At 49.1% G+C, this 20,525-nt stretch overlaps 1 protein-coding gene across 3 annotated transcripts in view; it reads left to right on the top strand.

The window, feature by feature from the left end:
• Positions 1–2,868: 2,868 nt before the first annotated feature.
• The window catches only part of LOC149360280 (N-acetylglucosamine-6-sulfatase-like), a 49,490-nt gene continuing 31,833 nt past the window's right edge, over positions 2,869–20,525 (top strand). For 2 of the 3 annotated variants that reach the window (XM_089572235.1, XM_089572233.1), the window contains exons 1-5: positions 2,869–2,951; positions 5,130–5,382; positions 7,858–7,917; positions 15,187–15,390; positions 17,442–17,507. In XM_089572235.1, the coding sequence (XP_089428361.1) occupies positions 5,254–5,382; positions 7,858–7,917; positions 15,187–15,390; positions 17,442–17,507 (459 nt within the window). In that variant the 5' untranslated portion in view covers positions 2,869–2,951; positions 5,130–5,253. The remainder of the gene's footprint in view (positions 2,952–5,129; positions 5,383–7,857; positions 7,918–15,186; positions 15,391–17,441; positions 17,508–20,525) is intronic. The other variant, XM_089572234.1, reaches the window with a different exon arrangement.

The raw sequence follows: 20,525 nt of genomic DNA, 5'->3' as shown, positions 1-20,525 counted from the left end.
CCACCAGCTACACTACGAGCCGTACCATGGCGTACGTACGGATATAGCTTTCGCAATTACCGGGCTTAACCAAGCTAAGCCACAGATTTTTTCTCAGCCAGCGTCCGCTTCGGCGGACGCGGTTGTTGCTGCGATGCGCGTCTCTTCTTTTCTTTTTCTCTTTCCTCCGATCTTTTAACTCTCCTCTATCTGCACGTGACAGCGGTGGTGGCTCGGCTGGAGCCAGTTGGCAGGCCCGTGCAATTTCCTTTTCATCCTTCTCTCAGTCGCAACAACAACTGTGTAAGGCAGTGTTCTATGTCTGCATATGTGTGTGGACAGTTTGGGCACTGAGGTGTGGAAGTGTACCGGTACAATTAAAGTTTGGCTGGTGTACGTTGGAGATTAAACTGTATTCGGCGGAGAATGCGAGCTTCACGGATCGATAAAGATGGTTGTGTTGGTGGTAAATCAGCTAAGTCCAATTTTTGCTGCGCGTAATATTCGTCGACAGTGTGTCTGTAAGCCCTGACCGCCTGCTCCATCGGTGGGCTCGCCCATGGGATCCCCGGCGCCCGGTATATAGTTTCGCAGGCAAGCTGGTGAGCCAGCTCATTGCCGGGGATGCCCATGTGACCAGGGGTGCACCGAAGGGTCACCGGTCGTGGGCTTAATGCTAAGAGGGCGGCATCTAAGGCCAGTCGGGAAGGGAAAGGGAGGGCTCTTTAATGGAAGGCACGCAAAGCTGCCTGCGAGTCTGTATAGAGAACGCATTGGGGGGTGGGGTGTAGGGTGGCAAAGTGTGTGATCGCGGGGATTTCGCTGTGGGCGACCGGCCGTTGCACCGAACACAGCCAGAGTTCCGTTGAACGCATCAAACTGCACCGGCGGTCTATGCAGAACCCACTTTCATGCTCTGCGCATTCGATGCCAGCAGACGCTTTCCTGCTCCACTCGGTGCGTGACGTCACGGAGGGAGTATGTGGTACACCTGGGATGCCTTCTTCCCTCCTCTCCGCAACGCGGCGCCTGCGACGGAGCGCACATCTTCTAAGCTCTGCGAGGCGTATGTGACTGGAAACACGTGCGGCTCTTTAGAGGTCAAATTGCGGAGCCAGAGGTCGTACGCTGAAACTCGCCGGATGGGGGGGGGGGGGGGTCATGATAGGAGTAGAGCTATCGCTCTAAAAAGACACGTAAAATATCGGGAGCTCCCCCGTAGAAATCGTCGCACGGTATCTTAGTACAGGAAGCAGCAGCAGCCGCGCTGGCAGGCTTTGATGCGCACCAGGAGAACGGCGGGCGTGGTGAACAGCGCCGCCGAAGTGGCCAGGGCCAGGCCGAGCACGAACGACATGTAGCGGAGAGAGCAACCGGTGTGCGAGTTGCATTCGGGGGGCCACGATCCCCGCCGCCAAATGTCGTCGTCCCTGGCCAGGTCAGGCAGTCGCCTCTGCGGCAGCACCACCTCCTCTATTTCCCGCTGACCCCACTGCCATCGCCTGACCTCTCCCTGCTTATCAAAGGGGTGCAGGGAGCCTGTGAGGACAATATACTCCATCGCAGGTTCCCGAGTTAAGCCGGTGCTCCAAGAACGAGAAGTCCCAGTGGTAGATCGCAGAACTTCTCCGAAACCGATCGGCTGAAGCTTCTCAATCGGCTCAACCCAGCTGCTCAAGCGCGCAGACGAGCCGTTGCTGGTACCAGTGGGCATAAAATTCCCGATTTGTATGTCTCAAGTAAAGTATTGACAGACGCCTGGATGGTCAGACACAAAGAATGCGCTAGTAGGATGCGCGTCGACTGATATCCGTTTCCGTTTGGTATATTTCTTTTTTGCCGCCTCCCATTAACTAAAAGTGGCGCCAAGTAACTTTGCTTTCCTTTTGCTGGCTTTTATGGCTCGATAGTGGTTTCATGTTTTACATCTGATGCATTTACACTTACCTTTAGTTTCGATGGCTCTATTACTCACTGAAGATTTTTTTTATGAATTTGCGTTCGTTGTTGTAAACACATTCCTCCCCTCTTGCCGCGCTGGGTTGGATGCAGCCAATGGAATAGTGCGCACTCACTTTCGGTGCCGATTTTCCTCTCACTCCACTTTCCGCGGTCGTCACTCAACCTGGATCTCGGCCGGTTTATTTTTAGCACGAAAGCGCTACTTGACTAGCAAAGTTACAAAACCCGAGGTATTTGTGGCGAAACTCACTGTTGTCCGTCGTCGAAGTATTCACTGTAGCATGTCGATCAAGTGATGCCCTAACATGAACTGATATAATGTTCATGTAATCAATGATAAATAGATTTTGCACACCGCCTATACTGTCACGACGTTTTAATCATTTCCTTACTCTTTAGGAGCGGCGCCTCGTATTCGCGCCTAATCAAATGATCGGGTTTGCTGCCTCCAACTATTTTTCTTTTTCTAGCTATCATGCCTCAGGTTCTTTAGACTTTTCTTCCGGGTATTTTTATGTCCAGTTCGTGTTTCGATCGAAATGAGCATGCGTCGGATTTGTTGCTTCGACTGCTTGCTATTCGGTCACTGCACTGAAAACTGACTTCACAGGCAGCCGACAGTGTACTACAGTCTTACTCGATTTCATTTCCAGTCTGCATGCTGTTCACGTCTATCTCCGTTCAATGCATCGCCGTAGACGGCAGCCGATCATGCGGATATGATTTCCGTGCCTTTCAGACTGCCCACTCAAAAGTTCGAGTCAAGTATTGTAAGATAGGGGAGCCCAAAAAGCTCCTTGCCTGCACGGAAATTGAAACCGATATAAGAGAAGCGAAGGGTTCCTCCCGCACGATAGCGGCTATCAGGCCACTTATTCGCTTCTGCCACGGTGTTTACCGACAAGTTCTTATCATCTGGGGCGCCATCGATACAGCCACTGAGGGGAAGCACATGTCTCTAGCAGACATTCATCCGTACGTGCACGGTCCGTGCCGGCTTTCGAAGAAAGGTGGGTGCTTCATTTCATTACAACGCATGTGCAGCGCCTTGTGTGTATAAAAGCCCAAACATACTGTGACGAACGTCAAGCCGAATCTTGCCTTCTTCGACGTAGGTTTGGCCATGTTACGTTCTCTAAAAGATCTGGACAGTGCTAAAGCCGCAATGTCACTATCATGTACGTGGCAACCGATGGACTATCGCTCCTTATGAGACCAGAATGCAGAAACGCGATATCGTAAAAGCAACGCTAACCTGCTTGAATGCGAGGTCTGATAAACATACAAAAAAAAGTAATAACGCATTTTTACCGTTTTTTTTTCTGCAGTCATCAAGATTATAACAATGTACTTGTTATGCAGATGGAATCATAGAGAGTGTTCAGACCGAAAACAAAAACGGCACAATATTTCAAGGCAACATATCACGCTGTGTTTAGTATAGTCGCTTAAGATTGCCACGATGCATCTTTCACTGCCTTGTTCTCTCAGCGCTTTGTCCAGTGTGTTATGACAACGATATGAAGACCTTGGGTTTGGCTGTTAGACTGTTCATCGCGTGTCTAGTGCATTTTATATGCAGCGTAGAAAGCAGAGAATCGCCCTTATTTATGACCTTATGGTAATATGTATAGTATACTTGTGGCTCTAAATGCTAGTAGCAGCGTTCAGAGGCTGGAAAACATGAAATTTATTGTTCAGAACGGCGGGGACAAGATGATTTACTAAGCGCATCGATTGCCATCTTCTTTCGTTTTCTAATATTTTGCCCTTCCAAATTGAAAAATTGTGATATGTTGATGATTTTACAACTTTACAGTAAGCCCCGCTACCGACGTATCAAAGCCATTTAAAATGCCGAGACTAAGAGTAGTAGAAACGACTAATACCAGGAAGGAACAGTATATTAAGAGGTCACTGGAGGAAAAAACTGTAGTGAGCTACTGAGCGAAAGCAACGGGCGATGATGATAAATAAGGTGAGTGAAGAGCGGAGGTATCATCTGTTTCCGAAGTTTTCAATTCACCGTCCCTTGCACTACATCAAGTCCGCAGTACATTACACTGTTACTGGAACCTGTTGACAAAATTTCTCAATGTGTGGGCAGGTGCTTTTCCTTGTTTTGTTGACTGTGTTCATTTGTATACCTAAATGTTCATGCATTGTATCTTTCATGCTGTCACGCAATAAAAGCGATTAAGGTAATAAATAAATAATTGAATTCTGCTTCTTTACGCTCTCTTGTTGTGAATTAATACCAAGCTACGAGTGTAAAGCGTGCTTCGAGGCGAAAAAGAAAATAACTGCAAGTGGTAACGTAAAATACGTATATTTAGAAAGCAACACCATGCGCAATACAACATAACATGGCAGAAATACGAAATGATACGAAAGCGTTTCTGGAATAAAGAGACATTAAAGTGTTAAAGCATAACCTTAGAAATTTTTCAGAAACAATTGAAAGAATGGCTATAATTCTTAATTATTCCTATGATGGTTCTTGTCGGACACCGTCGTTGAAAACATATTGAATTCCTAAAACAATTACCGTTCGAGCAAAAAAAAAAGGTTATTGTGAGATGATGACACTGCTTTAGATCAGAGCCACAGGGAAAAGAAAATGTTGGTTTATGGGGTTTAGCGTCTCAGAGAAACTCAGGCTATGAGGGACGCCGTAGTGGAGTGCTCCGGGTAACTGCAACCACCTGGGGTTCTTTAACATACACTCGCATCGCACTGCAGTACACGGGCTTCCAGGATTTCGCCTCCATCGGAATGCAACCGCCGCGGTACGGATCGAACCCGCGTCTTCTTGGTCAGGAGCCGAGCCTGATAACCACTGAGCAAACGCAGTGGCTGAAAAAAAAAATTGTGTTAGCAAAATACAGCTTGCAATGCGTGTTAATTCCCTGATACCAAAGTTTATACCCTTTTGTGCATTATTTACTTAGCTGCTTTCGAACGAGAATAGAGTTACTTTTCAATTTCCATTTTAACGCGAACTGCCTGGCTGGACAAACCGTCGTGCCACATCTGAAGCCTGCTTCTTTGAGCTGTCAGTAGACAGCGTAAATCAGTTTCGTCACTGACGCGCTGGCTATGTTTCCAGCGGATATCGCTAATGGCCAGTTCAGGTACAGAAACCAGTTACAAAATGTCCTATAGCATCACCATATTTGCACATCCAGCCCAGGTTCAACAGAGGCGGCGTAATCTTCCATTGCTCCACCGGTCTCTCTCAGAGCCCATAGCTTCAACCGGCCGCAAGCACCTGCAAGCCATCGATAGCTCTGGTGCCACAGTGCCCCCTTCATGATGGCGCACTGCCTGCTGGTCCTGCTGGCTGTCATCATCGCTGCATCCACATTCCATGTGCAGGCAGGGAAGCCTAACATTGTCTTTTTCCTGACGGATGATTTGGATGTGGAATTAGGCAGTATGGTGAGCATCGTATAATATTTTGCTGTAGTTGTTTGCTATAAAAGAGTTAAAAGTTCGTCTTTACCGGAGAGAAAAATACCTACGTCATGGCAGACAGTTAAAAGAGCCATGCGTTATATTGAATCTATTGTGCATATGGGGACATAATTCACACGTGATTTATTCTTTTTTTCTAGCTGAAGGAGTACACTGGTAGCAGTAGAGCGGTTCAGAAGTGTAAAGCGGCCAGAATAAGGTGTAAATACGTAATCGGATCTGTGATTGAGTTGTCGCTAATTTGAGGTGGTGTCATTCCTCTCCTTCCTCCCCTTCAACTTTCGGCGTAAATATGCTCTTGTAAGAAGCCGGATGCATGCGGCTACAAGAGTACAAAACGATCGTCGAAAATTGAAGATTGGTTTTGAGAAAAGGAAATTACGTAGTAACTGTTTCACATAAGTTGACGAGCACCCGAACCGCGCCGTAAGAGAAGGGGTAAATGATGGAGTGAAAAAAGAAAGCGGTCATCGACGAAATGCCGGAATTGGATATGGGCCAAAATCGAGTACATTTGGATAGATTGGAATAGCTATACATCAAGGAAACCAACAGTTGCTCAAACCAAGAAACACAAAGAATTTTTGTTTTCAATTTTTTGCGTTAATTATTTGGAGCTTAATACTCTATTTATTTTATAGCTTAGATAAGGAAGAAGAAAAAACAACTACATACCGCCCGTGGCATCTGAACCCATGACCTCGGAATTTCGCGTCGCGTGCTCTACCAACTTAGCTATGTAGACGGCTGCCCAATCTTCTCCTTTCGGGGGTTTTCATGTGTAGTGTAACCGAATCATGAGTGTTCACCAGCGCCACCCTCGTCAATAGCGGCGGACGTAGTACATCCTGCATTAGTGCGAGTGCCACATAGGAACGTAATCGAACAGTCAGGGCGGAAGCTGTGCGGTAACCCTTGAGTGCCTCGAATCCGGCTGACTCGATGCCACAGGTAGCTTAAGAAAGTTCTCGCACAGCTTCCGCCTTCACCGTTCGATCACGATCCTACGTAGCACTTGCCGTAATACAGGACGTTCTACGTCTGCCGCTATAGACGAGGGTGGCGTTGTTGAACACTCTTAAGGTTCGCTTACACTACGCATGAACACCTCCGAAAGGTTCTAGAAGATTCGGCAGCCGTCGCCGTAGCTCAGTTGGTAGAGCATCGGACACGAAATTCCGAGGTCGTAGGATCGGATGCCACTGGCGGCATGTGGTTGTTTTTTCTTCTCCTTTCCTGTCAATTACCTCTAAGTGATAAAAATGAGTGCAGTAGTAATCTATAAATAATTACCACCAAAAATAAAAAAAAAATCTCTATGCTCCTTGGTTTCAGTGACAAGGCTTCTGTCGTGTGTGCCATAACAAGCACCTCCATTTCCTTCACTTGTCTGCTTAATTGTAATAGCCATAGGTGCCCAACCTTATACAAATTATTAAACTTTTTTCTTCTCTTAAGTGCATGCAATTCCTGGGACGTTTGCGCGAAGGGAGGCTTCAGAGGTGGTCTGCTTGCGTAAGAATACAGAAGTTGAGCTTTCGACACACGTTAAAAGAAACTTTAAAACTTTAAAAGACAGCGTGGAGTAAGAATGGAAAACTACAGAGCTAAAGTCGGCAATTGCTTTTCCATATTCTCTTCGTGAGACTTGTTAGTTGGAAGGATTTTTTTTTCTGCGTATCGTTGTGTTTGAGCCCTCTATGGAATAGCGGAATGGTCTCTTTTGGGAGCACGCCCTGACGTCAGGTAACGTCTCTACGACTGTACTTTTAGAATCGAGGCTGTAGATCGTATATCGACTGGCCCGACTTGGCCCGTATATCGAATCTTACACACTTTTCCTCGCCGTTCCTTTGCCGCTTTATCTGTCACTGCGCTGTTCAATGTTTGCGAAACCACAAAACCACTTGCCCCGCATTACGATTTTTCACCAGCTGTGATGCCGTCTGAGGCTACTGCCTAAATATTACGCCTGAATTTGCTTTAAGATGGAACCAACAAACAAATTCGCGGAAAAAAAAAACACGAGGTGTTACCCTCATGTTACAGCCGGCTTGGAGGCTATAAGAGTTAAAGCATAGAAAATGTGCTGAAATTTCTTAGCTGTTTTTATATCACTTCTTCACCTTCAGCGCCCGAAGGGCATTATTGCAGGAGAGTGTATACAATTTGTATGTCACGCAAGCAGGCCAGAAGGCGCTTACTACCATGTGAGAAAACTCCCACTAATGCACAGATCAGACACTAACACACAGATGTGCTTCGATATCCTGTGGCACGAAACTACAAAAAGCTGAAAATCACAGCTGCATCCAAAGCATTCGTGTCCAGATATAAAAATATATGAGCGCTAGCACACCTCGCGTGTACTTATTGTTTTGTCGTGCCCGTTTTCATAAACAAAAGGCAGAGGAATGAAAGAAAACCTCCTTCTTCCAGAAACCACTGGCGAGGACACGCCAGCTACTCGGAGACCAAGGGGTAACTTTCGCCAATGCGGTGAGTGAAAAGAAGGGGTGTGCGCCATGCATGAACGGTGGAGGCGCCCGATTACCGACCTCATTTGGAGCACGCTTTTTATTCTGGACCGCTTGAGGTAAACTTCTGGTCCATGACAAATTCGTGTCTCATGCTCTCGCTAATAAACATGTGCTTCGACACATAGGTGCAAAACAGGACCGTTTATGAAAATTTGCATATACGCCTCAAGGAGCACATCGTCACAGGGTCCTCGTTTTTTTTTTATTTAAATGATGACTAGAAGAGACTGTCAAAGGAAAAGGTATGATTACCATCAACCTTTATCACCTAAACCTCATGCTGTATTGTGAGACGGAGAATCACCGGAGCAGGCTTGTTTTACTCCTACTAGCAGGAATGAAAGCCTTGTACCAAGGCGAAGACGGTAGATAATTATAAATATTCAGCGTTGAAGGTGGTGTTCGAGCACAATACTCATAGCCTTTTCGTCCTCCCTCCCGCGAGAAAACGACCGTTGTGGCCGCCGGTTATAGTGATCAAAGGCGACGGGTAAAGGGCCTCAAACTTGACACACGCACTATTTCGGTGCCACAGTAGCAACGGTCATGAAAAGGTGAGCCAGACTCTACACGATAGTTCACCGTGGCCGTTTTCCCCAGCACATTATAATTGTAACGAGGACAGGACTGGCACAGATCACAGTTTCAGCGTAGGAGCCGATGTCTGCGTCGTTGTGACCAGCGGGTAGCATAGCATCCAGCATGGTAGTGACACACCGTCCGTAGACCAGCTGGAAAGGTGTAAGACGGGTAGTCTCCTGTTCTGCCGTATTGTAGGCGAAGGTTTCATAAGGAAGAACTTCGTCCCACGTGCGATGCTGAACGTCGACATACATAGCAAGCATATCTGCAAGCGTCCGGTTGAGGAGTTCAGTCAAGCCGTTTGTTTGGGGATGATAGGCTGTTGCCTTCCGGTGACTGGTGTGGGTAAGGTCGAAGAGGGATCGCATTAATGCCGCCGTAAAGGCGGTTCCACATCCATGATGACGACTGATGGCGCACCGTTACGCAAGACAATGGATGTCATAAAAAACTGAGCCACTTCTGCACCACTAGCGTGCGGAAGCGCCTGTGTCTCGGCGTACCGCGTTAAGTAGTCCGTCACCACAACAATCCATTTGTTCACAGAGGAAGACAATGGGAATGGGCCCAGCAAGTCCATGCCAACTTGTTGGAAAGGTGTTGTAGGCGGCGGGATGGGCTGGAGAAGCCCTGCGGGTTTAACTGGTGGTGTCTTTCGTCGCTGTAGTCACGGCAGGTCCTCACATATTCCAGGACTGATGAGAGGAACTTTGGCCAGTAATACTTCGTACGAATGCTGGGAAACGTCCGGGTAATACCCAAATGGCCAGCCGATGGCTCGTCGTGGCAGGCGTGCAAGATTTCTGGACGGAGTTCGGATGGCACAACCTGAAGAAAGGTTTCCGTGTTATGCGCGAAGTTTCTCTTGTAAAGGACGCCATCTCGGAGACTGTAGGAACCCAAACCTCGAACGAAAAGCCGCAGAACAGCGACGTTAAGGCCCTCCAGATGCTCGATGAGCGGACTCAACTCTGAGTCAGCCCGTTGACGCCGGGCCATATCGGACGACGTGACGAGAGAAAAAAACGGGAAGTCGTCCTCCATGTCGGCCGGAGCAACGTCGGCAGGTGCACGTGACAAACAATCGGCGTCATTGTGCTTACGGCCGAACTTGTACACTGTCGTGATGTTGTATTCCTGGAGCCGAAGGCTCCATCTCCCAAGCCGTCCCAAAGGGTCTTTGAGGTTGGCTAGCCAGCATAACGAATGATGGTCACTTACAGCTCGAAACGGGCGACCATACAGATATGGTCGGAACTTGCTAATCGCCCACACTGCCGCGAGGCATTCCTTCTCTGTGGTAGAGTAGTTTGCCTCTGCTTTAGAGAGGGAGCGGCTGGCGTACGCTATGACTGTCTCGTTGCCGTCTTGCCACTGAACGAGAATAGCGCCGAGACCAACATTGCTGGCGTCAGTATGAATTTCAGTGGCAGCTCGTTCATCAAAATGGGCGAGTATTAGGACAGTTAGCAGGCAGCTGCGTAGCTCGTTGAAGGCAGCTTCCTGATCCTCGTGCCACACAAAAGAGACATTGTCTCTAGTAAACATTGTGAAGGGCTCAGCAATTGTTGAGAAGTTTTCAACGAAACGTCTGTAATAGGCACAGAGGCCCAGAAACCTACGAACGGACTTTTTGTCGCTTGTGCGCGGGAACTTTGCCACAGCGGCAGTCTTCTCCGGGTCAGGACAGACTTCGTCAGCGCTTATCACGTCAAGAAAACTGAGCTCTTCGAAACCGAAGTGACACTTTTGGGGCTTTATCGTCAACTGTGCCGAACGGAGCGCCTGTAACACCATTCGCAGCCGGTTGAGGTGTTCCTCGAAGCTAGGAGCAAAAACGACAACATCATCAAGGTACACTAGGCATGTCTGCCATTTCAGCCCAGAAAGAACGGTGTCCATCATGCGTTGGAAGGTTTCTGGCGCAGAACAGAATCCAAAGGGTAGCACTTTGAATTCATCAAGGCCGTCAGGTGTCACGAACGCTGTCTTCTCTCTGTCCCCTTCGTTCACTTCGATCTGCCAGTAGCCATTCTTAAGGTCAATTGAAGAAAAATATTTAGCATCACTCAGTCGATCCAAGGCGTCGTCGATACGTGGAAGGGGGTAAACGTCACGTTTCGTGACACGATTTAACTTCCGTTAATCGACGCAGAATCGCAAGGTGTTATCTTTTTTCTTCACCAATACCACAGGCGAAGCACAGGGGCTCGTGGACGGCTGGACTACGTCGTCTGCAAGCATTTCTTGCACTTGCGATTGTATAGCCTCGCGTTCCATCGGCGACACTCTGTACGGGTGTTGGGATATGGGGCTAGTCTCCTCGTTGACGATGAAGCGGTGTTTGGCTACCGGGGTGCGCCCTACCTTTGATGTCGTGGCGAAGCACTGTGCGAAATCGTGAAGGAGCTCTAACAAGCGCTGCTTCTGACCCACCGAGAAGCCGGAATTAATGTCCACGGTAGACAGAACGGCTGCTGCATCGCGTCCGTCTGGCGACGGTAACTCCAGAGCACATATTTCTGCGGGCTCAACGAAGTCGGTAACGTATGCGACGGCCGTCCCTTTAGCAAGGGGCTGGAACTCGGTTCCGAAGTTGGTGATCAAGAGTGTCGCAGAGCGATCCCGTAAGCGAACAAGCCCTCTTGCAGCGCAGATTCCTTTCTCGAGTTGAAGGCTGACGTTTCTCTCTGCCGCAACGTCTCGATTACCAGGTGAGTCACTTTCCACGGGGACCATCATGCTGCACCGCGGAGGCACCGTCATGTCATCAGTAGCAATACGCAGTGCGGGCATCCTGTAGTCGTCTGGGTCGGCTCTTTCAATTGCTTCCGTCGGCGCCGTTAGCTTGTAAAAAGTCCAGGCCGAGAATTACATCGCGTGAACAGTGAGGTAGGACAACAAAGTCACAAACGTAAACAAATCCGTCGATTGTAACTCTCCCCGTACACCGGCCAACAGGGGTGATTAGGTGCCCACCAGCTGTGCGAATCTGAGGCCCCGTCCACGCGGTTAAAACTTTCCTCAGCTCCTTTGCTAGCTCGTTGCTTATAACCGAATAGTCCGCTCCCGTATCAGCCAATGCCGTAACTGCTAAATCGTCGATATCGGCCGGTAAGTCCGAAGCTGCACACCGTTTGTGATCGTCACGTGTCTTCGTTTGATAGCCGTCGTCTGGTCGGGAACGCGTTGGAGGATGTTCGGCTGTTCGCTCGTCAGCGGCCTTACTTCCGCAGGCCGCTGGGTCTAGCTTCCCCGGTGAGGACTCGGTGAGCGGCTGAAACGGCTTGTCGAAGGACGGGGACTCAATGAACGATAGCGGGCAGAGGTTGGTGGGCGGTAGTCAGGGCGAGGGAAATCAGTGTGATCCCGGCGCGTTGACAGGTGCTCCTCAATTTCGCGGGGCCGTTCGCCATTGAGCGGACAGGGGACTCGCGGATGAAATCCACGAATTCCAGCTCGGCGATAAGGGCACCGCTGCAAGATAAGGTCAGCCTCACCGCAGTGGTAACAAAGGGGCCGCTGTTTGAACATACCAGGTGAGGTGGTCGACGGCAGTAGCATTCCGGCTGTTTTCCGCAGGAGAGGAAGATATAGAGGTCCATAGAGGTTGATTATGAAGACTTCAAAAAGAAAGGACACGGCCGAGGTGGTCGGAAGCCAGCAGAAAGAAACGTGCACAGTTATCGTCGTTGACAGGAGTTACAAGGCACAACATATTTTGCAACGGAGGTCGAAAGGCCTGGTCAAAAAAAAAGCTTCAAATAGGAGAGAAGCAGTGCACGTAGTTCTCCCTTTGAACGCTCACTCCGTTTATTCTCTTTCGCTTTGTCGTCTTCCCTTCGCTGCTGCATCCACATCTTAGCTACTGTTCCACCCTCGGCCAGTACTGGAAACCTAAACAGAGCAGTTACCACGACATCGTCAGTCTGACGGACGGGCCCTTTCCGACAAGTGTCACACATGTGCAACTAAGTTGTTTTTCCTTCTGTCCGCGCCTGCTTCAACTGACGCAGTGCACATACGCCATGTGTTTTCGCCCAAGCGCCCGGTAAAGGTGTAGGGTCCATGCAATTCCGTGGTGAGTCCCCGACCTGACGACTACATACCCGCTCGCACCCAAACCTCGTCTCCAACTTTGAAGCATGGCGCTGCCCGACGTCAGTGGTCGAAGATGCGCTTCGGTGCCTGTTCCGCATGAGACGCTCTCTTCGCGCTTCTCATCCGATGTTCTGGCAAGCCGCAGGTAGTGTCAAGTGTAGTCGACATTAATAGTTTTCATGTTGCACGCTACCGTAAGTTTAGGCTATTCACCGCACTCAACCTCACAGAGCACTGTCAGAGCAAAATTTTAGAGAGAAGTCCTCAGTGCGCCGGGTGCCGACCGGAGATGCTGATCTAGTCCTCCCTCACCATGTTTACTTCTATACTGTAGAGTTAATCAAGATTGGACAGTCTGATTCAACCTTTTCGTTAGGTCATTCGCTTGCGGGAGATAAAACGATCCAAAGTGGTGCTCAACTCCCGCCCATCACAGATAGGTGTGGAGTTCGCTACTCCGGAAGGTGGTTGAACGATCCGTTATCAGCTCTCGTGGGAGCCTGTTCCTCCATTCGAGACGATCTTGAAAAAAACCAGCGACATACCTAGCAGAGAGAGGGCACTGCAGAAACCTCTACATATTTTTACAAATAATCAACAGTAATACGTACTAATTGCCTGCCGCCGTTGTGAGCAGTCAGCCAACGTGATCGACGCCACTGGTTATTGAATGTAGTTTCGGGAAGTGCAGTGGTGGTAAGACCTCCAGGCTGGCATCCCGAAAGGCGCTTTGGCTGCTAGAAGAATTCGCAGTTAGTGACGAACGAACGGACGCTGCTGCTCATCTTGGGCCACCATAAGCGCTCCTCATTCTTTTGTAACATGGCTTGCTCACCGGTGTGCCGGTTTATCGACGGCCCTCTTTAAATTGCTAGGCTCAAGCGACACCTCAGTGACCGTCTTTCGCAAAAGCTTTTCCGCAAAGACTTCTTCTCGTCAAATAGCAGCTCGCTGCCATTTAGGCCAATGATGTTATAATGAAAGAAAATTTTAACTGCAAAATGCTGTATAGAAAAGCTCCAAATATTTTTAACCTTGTTGTTTCTGAAAACGAGAATCCAGTTTACGAGACCAGATGGTTTCTCCCGCAGATGCGAAACCCCTGACACACTCCAAGAAGAAATGTAGGGAAAATGCTACTAGTCTTTATTTAATGAAAAAAGAAGTGCTTCATGCTCAATTTCTTCTTTCATCACTTGTGTTTCTGAAAGTAGCAAAGATGGACATTTCTTATCTGTATGTTCACATTTATTAATTTCGAATTCGCGGGAATTTTCCTCCGTCAGTTTCTCTGCTGCTTGTTAAAATCCACGATATCGCCAGTAGAAATCGCAGAACGCAACATATACTCGTAATGCTGCAGAGTAGAGATATGCGTGCGGCTGGACGTCGTGGGATATACGTAAGTTAACGATAGACTAACATCGCCACCAATTGCACTGGAACAACTTCAGTTAACGGGTAGATTCATCATCATCGTAAATGTCATGACTGTAGCATTTAGGCTTTCCTGCTTTCTGGTTTAACTGTCCATTCTGTTCCTTTCTCGTCGTGAGCCGGACTCAAATGAGCAATAGATGCCTTGTGGCCACCGCTTCTCCTTCCAAAACAAAAGGTTTCTGAAGTGCCGGTGTGCCAGATTTGTCAAAACTAGGGAAGTTTTCTACTGTCTTTTGCAGTCACCATGCTCATAATGACTTGGCATTGTGCCAGCTGATATATCTTCTAGCGAGGTTAATATGGTGAACTGGATTCAAAATACTTCACTTATCTCTTGCACATGTTTCCTCTTCTGTCTTTTCTGCGCAACATGATGTTCGTCATGCTAGGACAAATTTATGGAAAACATGGCCATTCTCACGCACTTAATGATGCGCAGGAAATTTTTCTTGTTTCGGTTTCCATTATGACGCAGGCCACTGCTACTTCTTTTCTGGTCACATTCTCACTCTCCTAAATTCCGCGTTTTAATGCGATAGTACCGGAAGTCTAATAGGGAAGAAAATTCGTTGTCGATCACATGACACCCGAGACCAGAAGTGACGCCACCAGAACGGAAGTGACGTCACCAGACCGCCAGTGACAACAATACCTTTCACTGTATCTTCGTTGTGTCCGTGTCGCAACTTCTAGACACATTTGAACCAGCAGCTAGAGGACCCGAAGAGTTGTTTGGTTGTGAGCAAATCGACGTATAGGGGTCGGCAAACACAACCATGAAACAATAACAATAAACTCGATGTAAAGGCATCAGCGGCTTCTAATGCTATCCAGCTGCCAACGCATAATGCAATTAGGTGTCACTGTGAAAGTTGATTTCTTTCCTTGCGCGTTACAATAACTTGCTGACCGCTCACTGATCCCTACCTGAGTAGGCGCGATGTGGCAAGAGCAAAACGGCAGCTGCGAGGAAAGGAAGCAGCTACACTATACTCGATCGAGAATCACCGCTTATGAAATGCGCCTAACAGTCGTTTTGGGATCGGGAAATGGTACCATTCCTGATTTCCCGTCATTCCCGACATCCGCTGTCTCTCGGTCGCAGTACGTGACGACACCGCTCTGCTGCCCAAGCCGGTCGAGCATCCTGACAGGTCGGTATGTGCACAACGCCGGCGTGCACAACAACTCCGTGTCTGGTGGCTGCAGCTCGCTAGGCTGGCAACGTGGTCCAGAGCGCTGTGCCTTCGCCGTGGCCCTTAGTAGGGCGGGCTACGAGACCTTCTACGCCGGCAAGTACCTCAACCAGGTAAGTACGTGGTTGTGACATCCGGACCGCCCATGGAGATCCAACACAGAAGAGCCATTCACAGTTCCCATCGGTTATTAAGAGAATGGTTGAGCTCATCAAACAGTGATGTTGCGTTTTTAACCATTTTCAGAGCGAAAGCTCTACCTCACGACCAAAGCTGCAAAAGCCGTTTAATCACTGAAGTCTGACCTAAATCAATAAAATAAATGAAGATGCGACCGGGTTTCGAACCCGCGGCAGGCTGAAGAGATCAGCTTCGCTGGCCGGTGCACGAGAGCTCTCTGCTATCGCCACAGCCGATCACGCCTCGTGTTAAGTTGCAGCACACTCTCGCGCGGCGCATTGCACATCATCGTCTTCATTAACATCCATATGCTGTTTGAACAGATCAGATCAGCTTAACCTTGATCAAAGGCTAACCTCTGCAAAAGCAAACGCATGAGTCAACCAGGCAAAACACACGCTTTCACACGTATGCTCGGTTTACCTACATTAAAATTCTGCTCCTTTTCTTTTCTGATAATAATTGCCTCCATAAGTTATCGAGAAAAACTCCACTCTTGGCGATACAGAGCTGTAGTTCTCGGGTAAAGTTATCCGCGCCCCTTTCCTTCACACTCCCTGCAATGCGAAACGGCATACGAACACGGGCGGAATGACAGAGCGCTAGAAAAAATCCCTGCAGCTCCTGTAACCGAAAGTAGAGTAAGCATGACATGTTTACGCGCATAACACATTGGTTGTGGATGGTACTAGTCAAAATCTTGAAATGGGTCTAGTGTTCAACACACCACACCACACGTACTGTGCACTGGTCCATGTGGACGCAATCGTTTCCTGTGAGTGTCTGGGGAATCTCTTCCGCCCTGCCTCGTCAGCTGTATCCGGTGTCTGTCGGGCTCCATTGCTCGGCTTAAGCAGCTTTGACGGTGGCGGCATTGAAATGCAGGACGATGCAGAAGCGTACGCGGACACGACAAGACGCTGGCCTGACATGCAGCGCGTTCGAATACTCCGCGAGCGTGTATACATCTGCCTGCCAAAGGGGGAATCTTCATGAGCTGAAGGCCCAGCGGCCGGTCTTTTACATGCATGTGTGTGGGACCGCGGCGCCATCCTTGGGGACGGCGCGGAAGCAGTTTTTCCGCCCAAAGCCCTTCTCGCCCTGGAGCTCCCCTCTTGCTCTAAGCGGCCCTCTCTCTTAGAGAGTCTCGTTAAATCTCGTACGGTGCCCGGATGCTCTCGTTTCAGCTCCCGGGTGTGTGAAATTCAGTGCCCAGATGAGTAGAATTCAGTGCCCGGATGTTGGCTCTCGGTCTCGCCGTGACGTCACCACACTGCCGACAACAGGAGCTAAAAGCATTTCATGCTTAATACTGCCCGATACGAATGTCAATACAACACACCTTCTACCACACAAGTTTGACAGCAGAAAATGTCACTGTGTGTGGGTGGGAGGGGAGAGGTTGTTTGTTTTGATTTTTATGGGAGTTTAGTATCGCAAGGTAACTCAGGCTGTGAGGGACGCCATAGTGAAGCGCTGAGGAAGTTTCGACCACCTGGGGTTCTTTAACGTGCACTGACGTCGCACAATACATGAGCCTCTGGAATTTCGCCTCCATCGAAATGCGACTGCTGCGGCCGGGTTCGAACCCGCGTCTTTCGGGTCAGCAGCCGAGCACCATAACCGCTGAGCCACCGCGGCGGCCTTGGGAGACGATGTTGTGAGTTTGGGTATGTTGGAAGTGCCTGTGTGCGGGTGGGTGCTTGTGCGTGCGGGCGTGTTCGCCTGCTTGCGAGCGCGGGCATGCTTGTGTGCGAGAGAAGCTAATTGCACAGACACAAATAAGATGTGCAGCTGTGTGACCGATTATTGTTTAATTGAAACAGCTGATAGCAGTTATTTGCAGGAATGCGAGATCAATGTTGGAATAATCTGCCTGAATTTTGTCTCTACACAAATCATGCTGCCGCCTTGGTGTTTATGCACTCCATTTTGGCTGATTGAAAAAGGCAGACATGAGAAATTCCTCCGCCCTTTTTCGCAGTACGGCAAAAAGAAGGTGGGTGGGGTTCAGCACGTGCCTCCGGGCTGGAGCCACTGGAATGCTCTGGTAAGTACTAATGATTAGCAGGCCCTCTTAAAAGCGGCGGCGGCGAATAGTTAATGGGAGACTCGATGCCCTTTTGCGTCCCATTTTAATGTTCCATATCCAGGCATTCATATGCATGCGATAAAATAATGCCTGTGGCTATGGAACAGCCCCCTAGCGCTCGTGGTAAGGCGCAGTTTTTAGGTGTCCGGATGTTTATCTTTCTAGTGAAAGCAGGATCTGGTGTCTTAGTTTCGGTTTCTCACATCAGCTATCATCCAGGACTGCCATCGTCCGTAGCCTCCAATTCGTGCATGCTACATGCAGCTCAAGAACAGTACTAAATGGCGCGTGTGTGATGAGTGAAGTTTCATTTCTTCAGAGTGGTCTACACTGACATCGCCTGTGCAAGGCGCTTCGCAAGTGAAAGGAACTCGCAAAGGCCCCTAAACCACATCCAGAGAGCTTGCTCTGTCTTTTCCAGTGTTAGCGTTTGAAGCCAAGGTTACAACCCTCCGCGTCCGGTGTCATGTGACCACCCAGTACACATAGCCGCTGATTTGCGCACCGCGTTACCTTAGTTGTAATCAGATGGAGCGCCCGGTCCAACAAGAGAGCGCCACATGGCTTGAAACGCCGGTCATGATAACCTCCTGAAATAACTGCATAGCAAGGCATCCTGCGCGCATGAGCAGTAGCAGCCGCAGCAGTAATAATAAACCCATCTGCGGCGACGTGGCGCATCAGTCAGGTTACGAGAAGGTCAGGGATGCACCGAGGCTGCGCCTTGTGTTCTGAACGCTGTACGTGAGTTATAGAACCCAGCCGCAAACGTACAGCCTTTGTCAAAAGTTTAGAGCCCAGGGGGTTTGCTTCAAAGCACTAATGTCGTGCTCCTGTAGCACTCATGGAAGTCCTGCGCATCGGAGGGAGCAGGATGAAAAATCTTCTTACCTTCAGGCGATTTGGGACGCTGAGCGCGCATTACGAGCAAAGCAGTGTGGCCCAGAAACAAACCCCCTGGGCTCTAAACTTCTGACAAAGGCTGTACGTCGGGTCACACAAAGGACGAACACTTTCCGGACGCTACCCGCGAACACACTGCACTTCAAAGTAAGTCCCTGCCAACACATTTCTCATACCGTAAAGCACTCATCGTGACCCTCCCAGAGCAGGAATAGAATCTTCACTAACTCATGTGTGGCAAGAGCATTGAAAGCGAATACAACGAATGTAAAAGCACAATGTGACCCGTGGTAAAGCTGGTGATCCGCGTAGGAGAGTTTTAATCGCCATTTAACATTTTGTCACTGGTCTACACCACTCCTGTGCGTCAACATACTACCCGTCCCTTAATTACAAACACCCTGAGGGCTGCCGTATTCAAAAGGGTGTCATTCTGCGTTCGTTTTATGAGCGGTTTTAACTATTGCGACTGTCCGACCACGGGAGTCGACCGTAAGAGTAACGATGGGTCAGTCAGTACCGCGGACTTCTGAAACTCGGACGTAGAGAGCGAGGTAAAGGTGTAGTGAGACTTCATAAGGAGTATAATAATAAAACATTATGTTGCAGTTGCATAATCAAAAATACCTTAGGGAAAGTCGGCACAAATAATGCACAAAGGTAACAGTCACCAAAAGGACGGAACTTTTCGCAAGAATTTCATTGTTTATTTTATTTCTTTAAATATTTTTCGCTCTTTCTCAGCAGTGACTCGTAACACAACACTGAAACTAATGTGGAATTCCAATGACAGCTTTCTCTTTTTGAGCAAGAAGGTGTAAACGTTGTTCCTAACTCTTTGTGACATTTTTAAACAGAAGCCCCACTCCTATATATCGGGCAGTTTTCATTGTCGTCAAGCAAGCAGATCGTCTCTAACGGGGCACCTTTGGTGAAAAAGACCTTCAAGTCTTACAGTTAATGTTGTACTTGCGGATCAAACAGGAAGTTCACTCCACCAGCAACGATGTTGTCGAAGGCAGACGAACGCATTCTGCGACAGCTACAGACGAACACCTGCTGGCGTCCCTCTCAATGGCTGCTCGCTATGACCCGTAAATAATTGCTTTATGCCCACAGTGTGACGAGCTCTCTTCTCTATTCCACATAGTGTGGGCCTGTCAACACTGTCCCCACTTCCCTTCCCACCCCACCCCCACTAAAGAGACTTGGGAGACCTTCCTCCTCGAGTGTTCCAGTGTGACGGCGCGAACTGCCCTCGCTCGCCGGGCTCGCGAGGCGACGGGAGCTTACGGCATCCCGGACTAGGCACGCGTACCGAGATGATGCCGGCATTCACTATCTGCGCCCGCTCATCCTCTATATTTGTATATTAACGGTTTTCTCTCTCTCCACGCGCACCACAGTTTATCGGTACACCGTGAATTGTGCCCGAAAAAGACTCAAGCGTGGCGCACTCAATCCTGACGGTCCCGCCTTTTGCCTACACAACGAAAGTCACTGCTGACGCCAGCGCTACCACATCTCTTTGACGTCACAGCCTGAGGCTTGTCTATAGGCAAGCGGGGATTAAGAGTAATTTCAATTAAATTCTGGGGTATACGGGAGCTTCTCGGATCGTGAGGGACGGACGCTGCGGAGTAAGATTAGCTACGTGTGAACTCATGTGTGTGTGTAGTGCAGCTTGATGGCCTTCTTGTAGACCACCCTTTCGCCACCGCCGGTATCACAGGCGCCCAGTGAGAATTTCGCGGCCGAGCTGATGTACACCTCATTACCAGGGTCCCTATATGGCTAGGAATCCACTGAAGGTCTACGGAGTGTGCTTTCAATTTCTTTCCTGTGACATCTAGGGCCGCGCGGCCGTCTAACAGAGGGTTTATCTGGCGGAAAGCTCTGAGGACCTCCTGAAAGTCCGTACAGGCTGCACATGTTGAAGAAGAGGGAGGCGAAAGAAACGACTGGATAGTGCCGATAATGCCCAGGAGCTCTAGCTGTAGGATATCAGTGGCAGCGTCCTTCCATCAAATGAAAGTCTCATGGCCATGGTGGCTCACGATGCACTCTCCTTGC

This window comes from Amblyomma mixtum, chromosome 2 (assembly GCF_055824585.1).
Source record: "Amblyomma mixtum isolate Tamu chromosome 2, ASM5582458v1, whole genome shotgun sequence".
NCBI classification, from domain to species: Eukaryota; Metazoa; Arthropoda; class Arachnida; order Ixodida; family Ixodidae; genus Amblyomma; species Amblyomma mixtum.
Note: the sequence above shows the minus strand (reverse complement) of the source record. Positions and strands in the feature narration are given on the sequence as shown.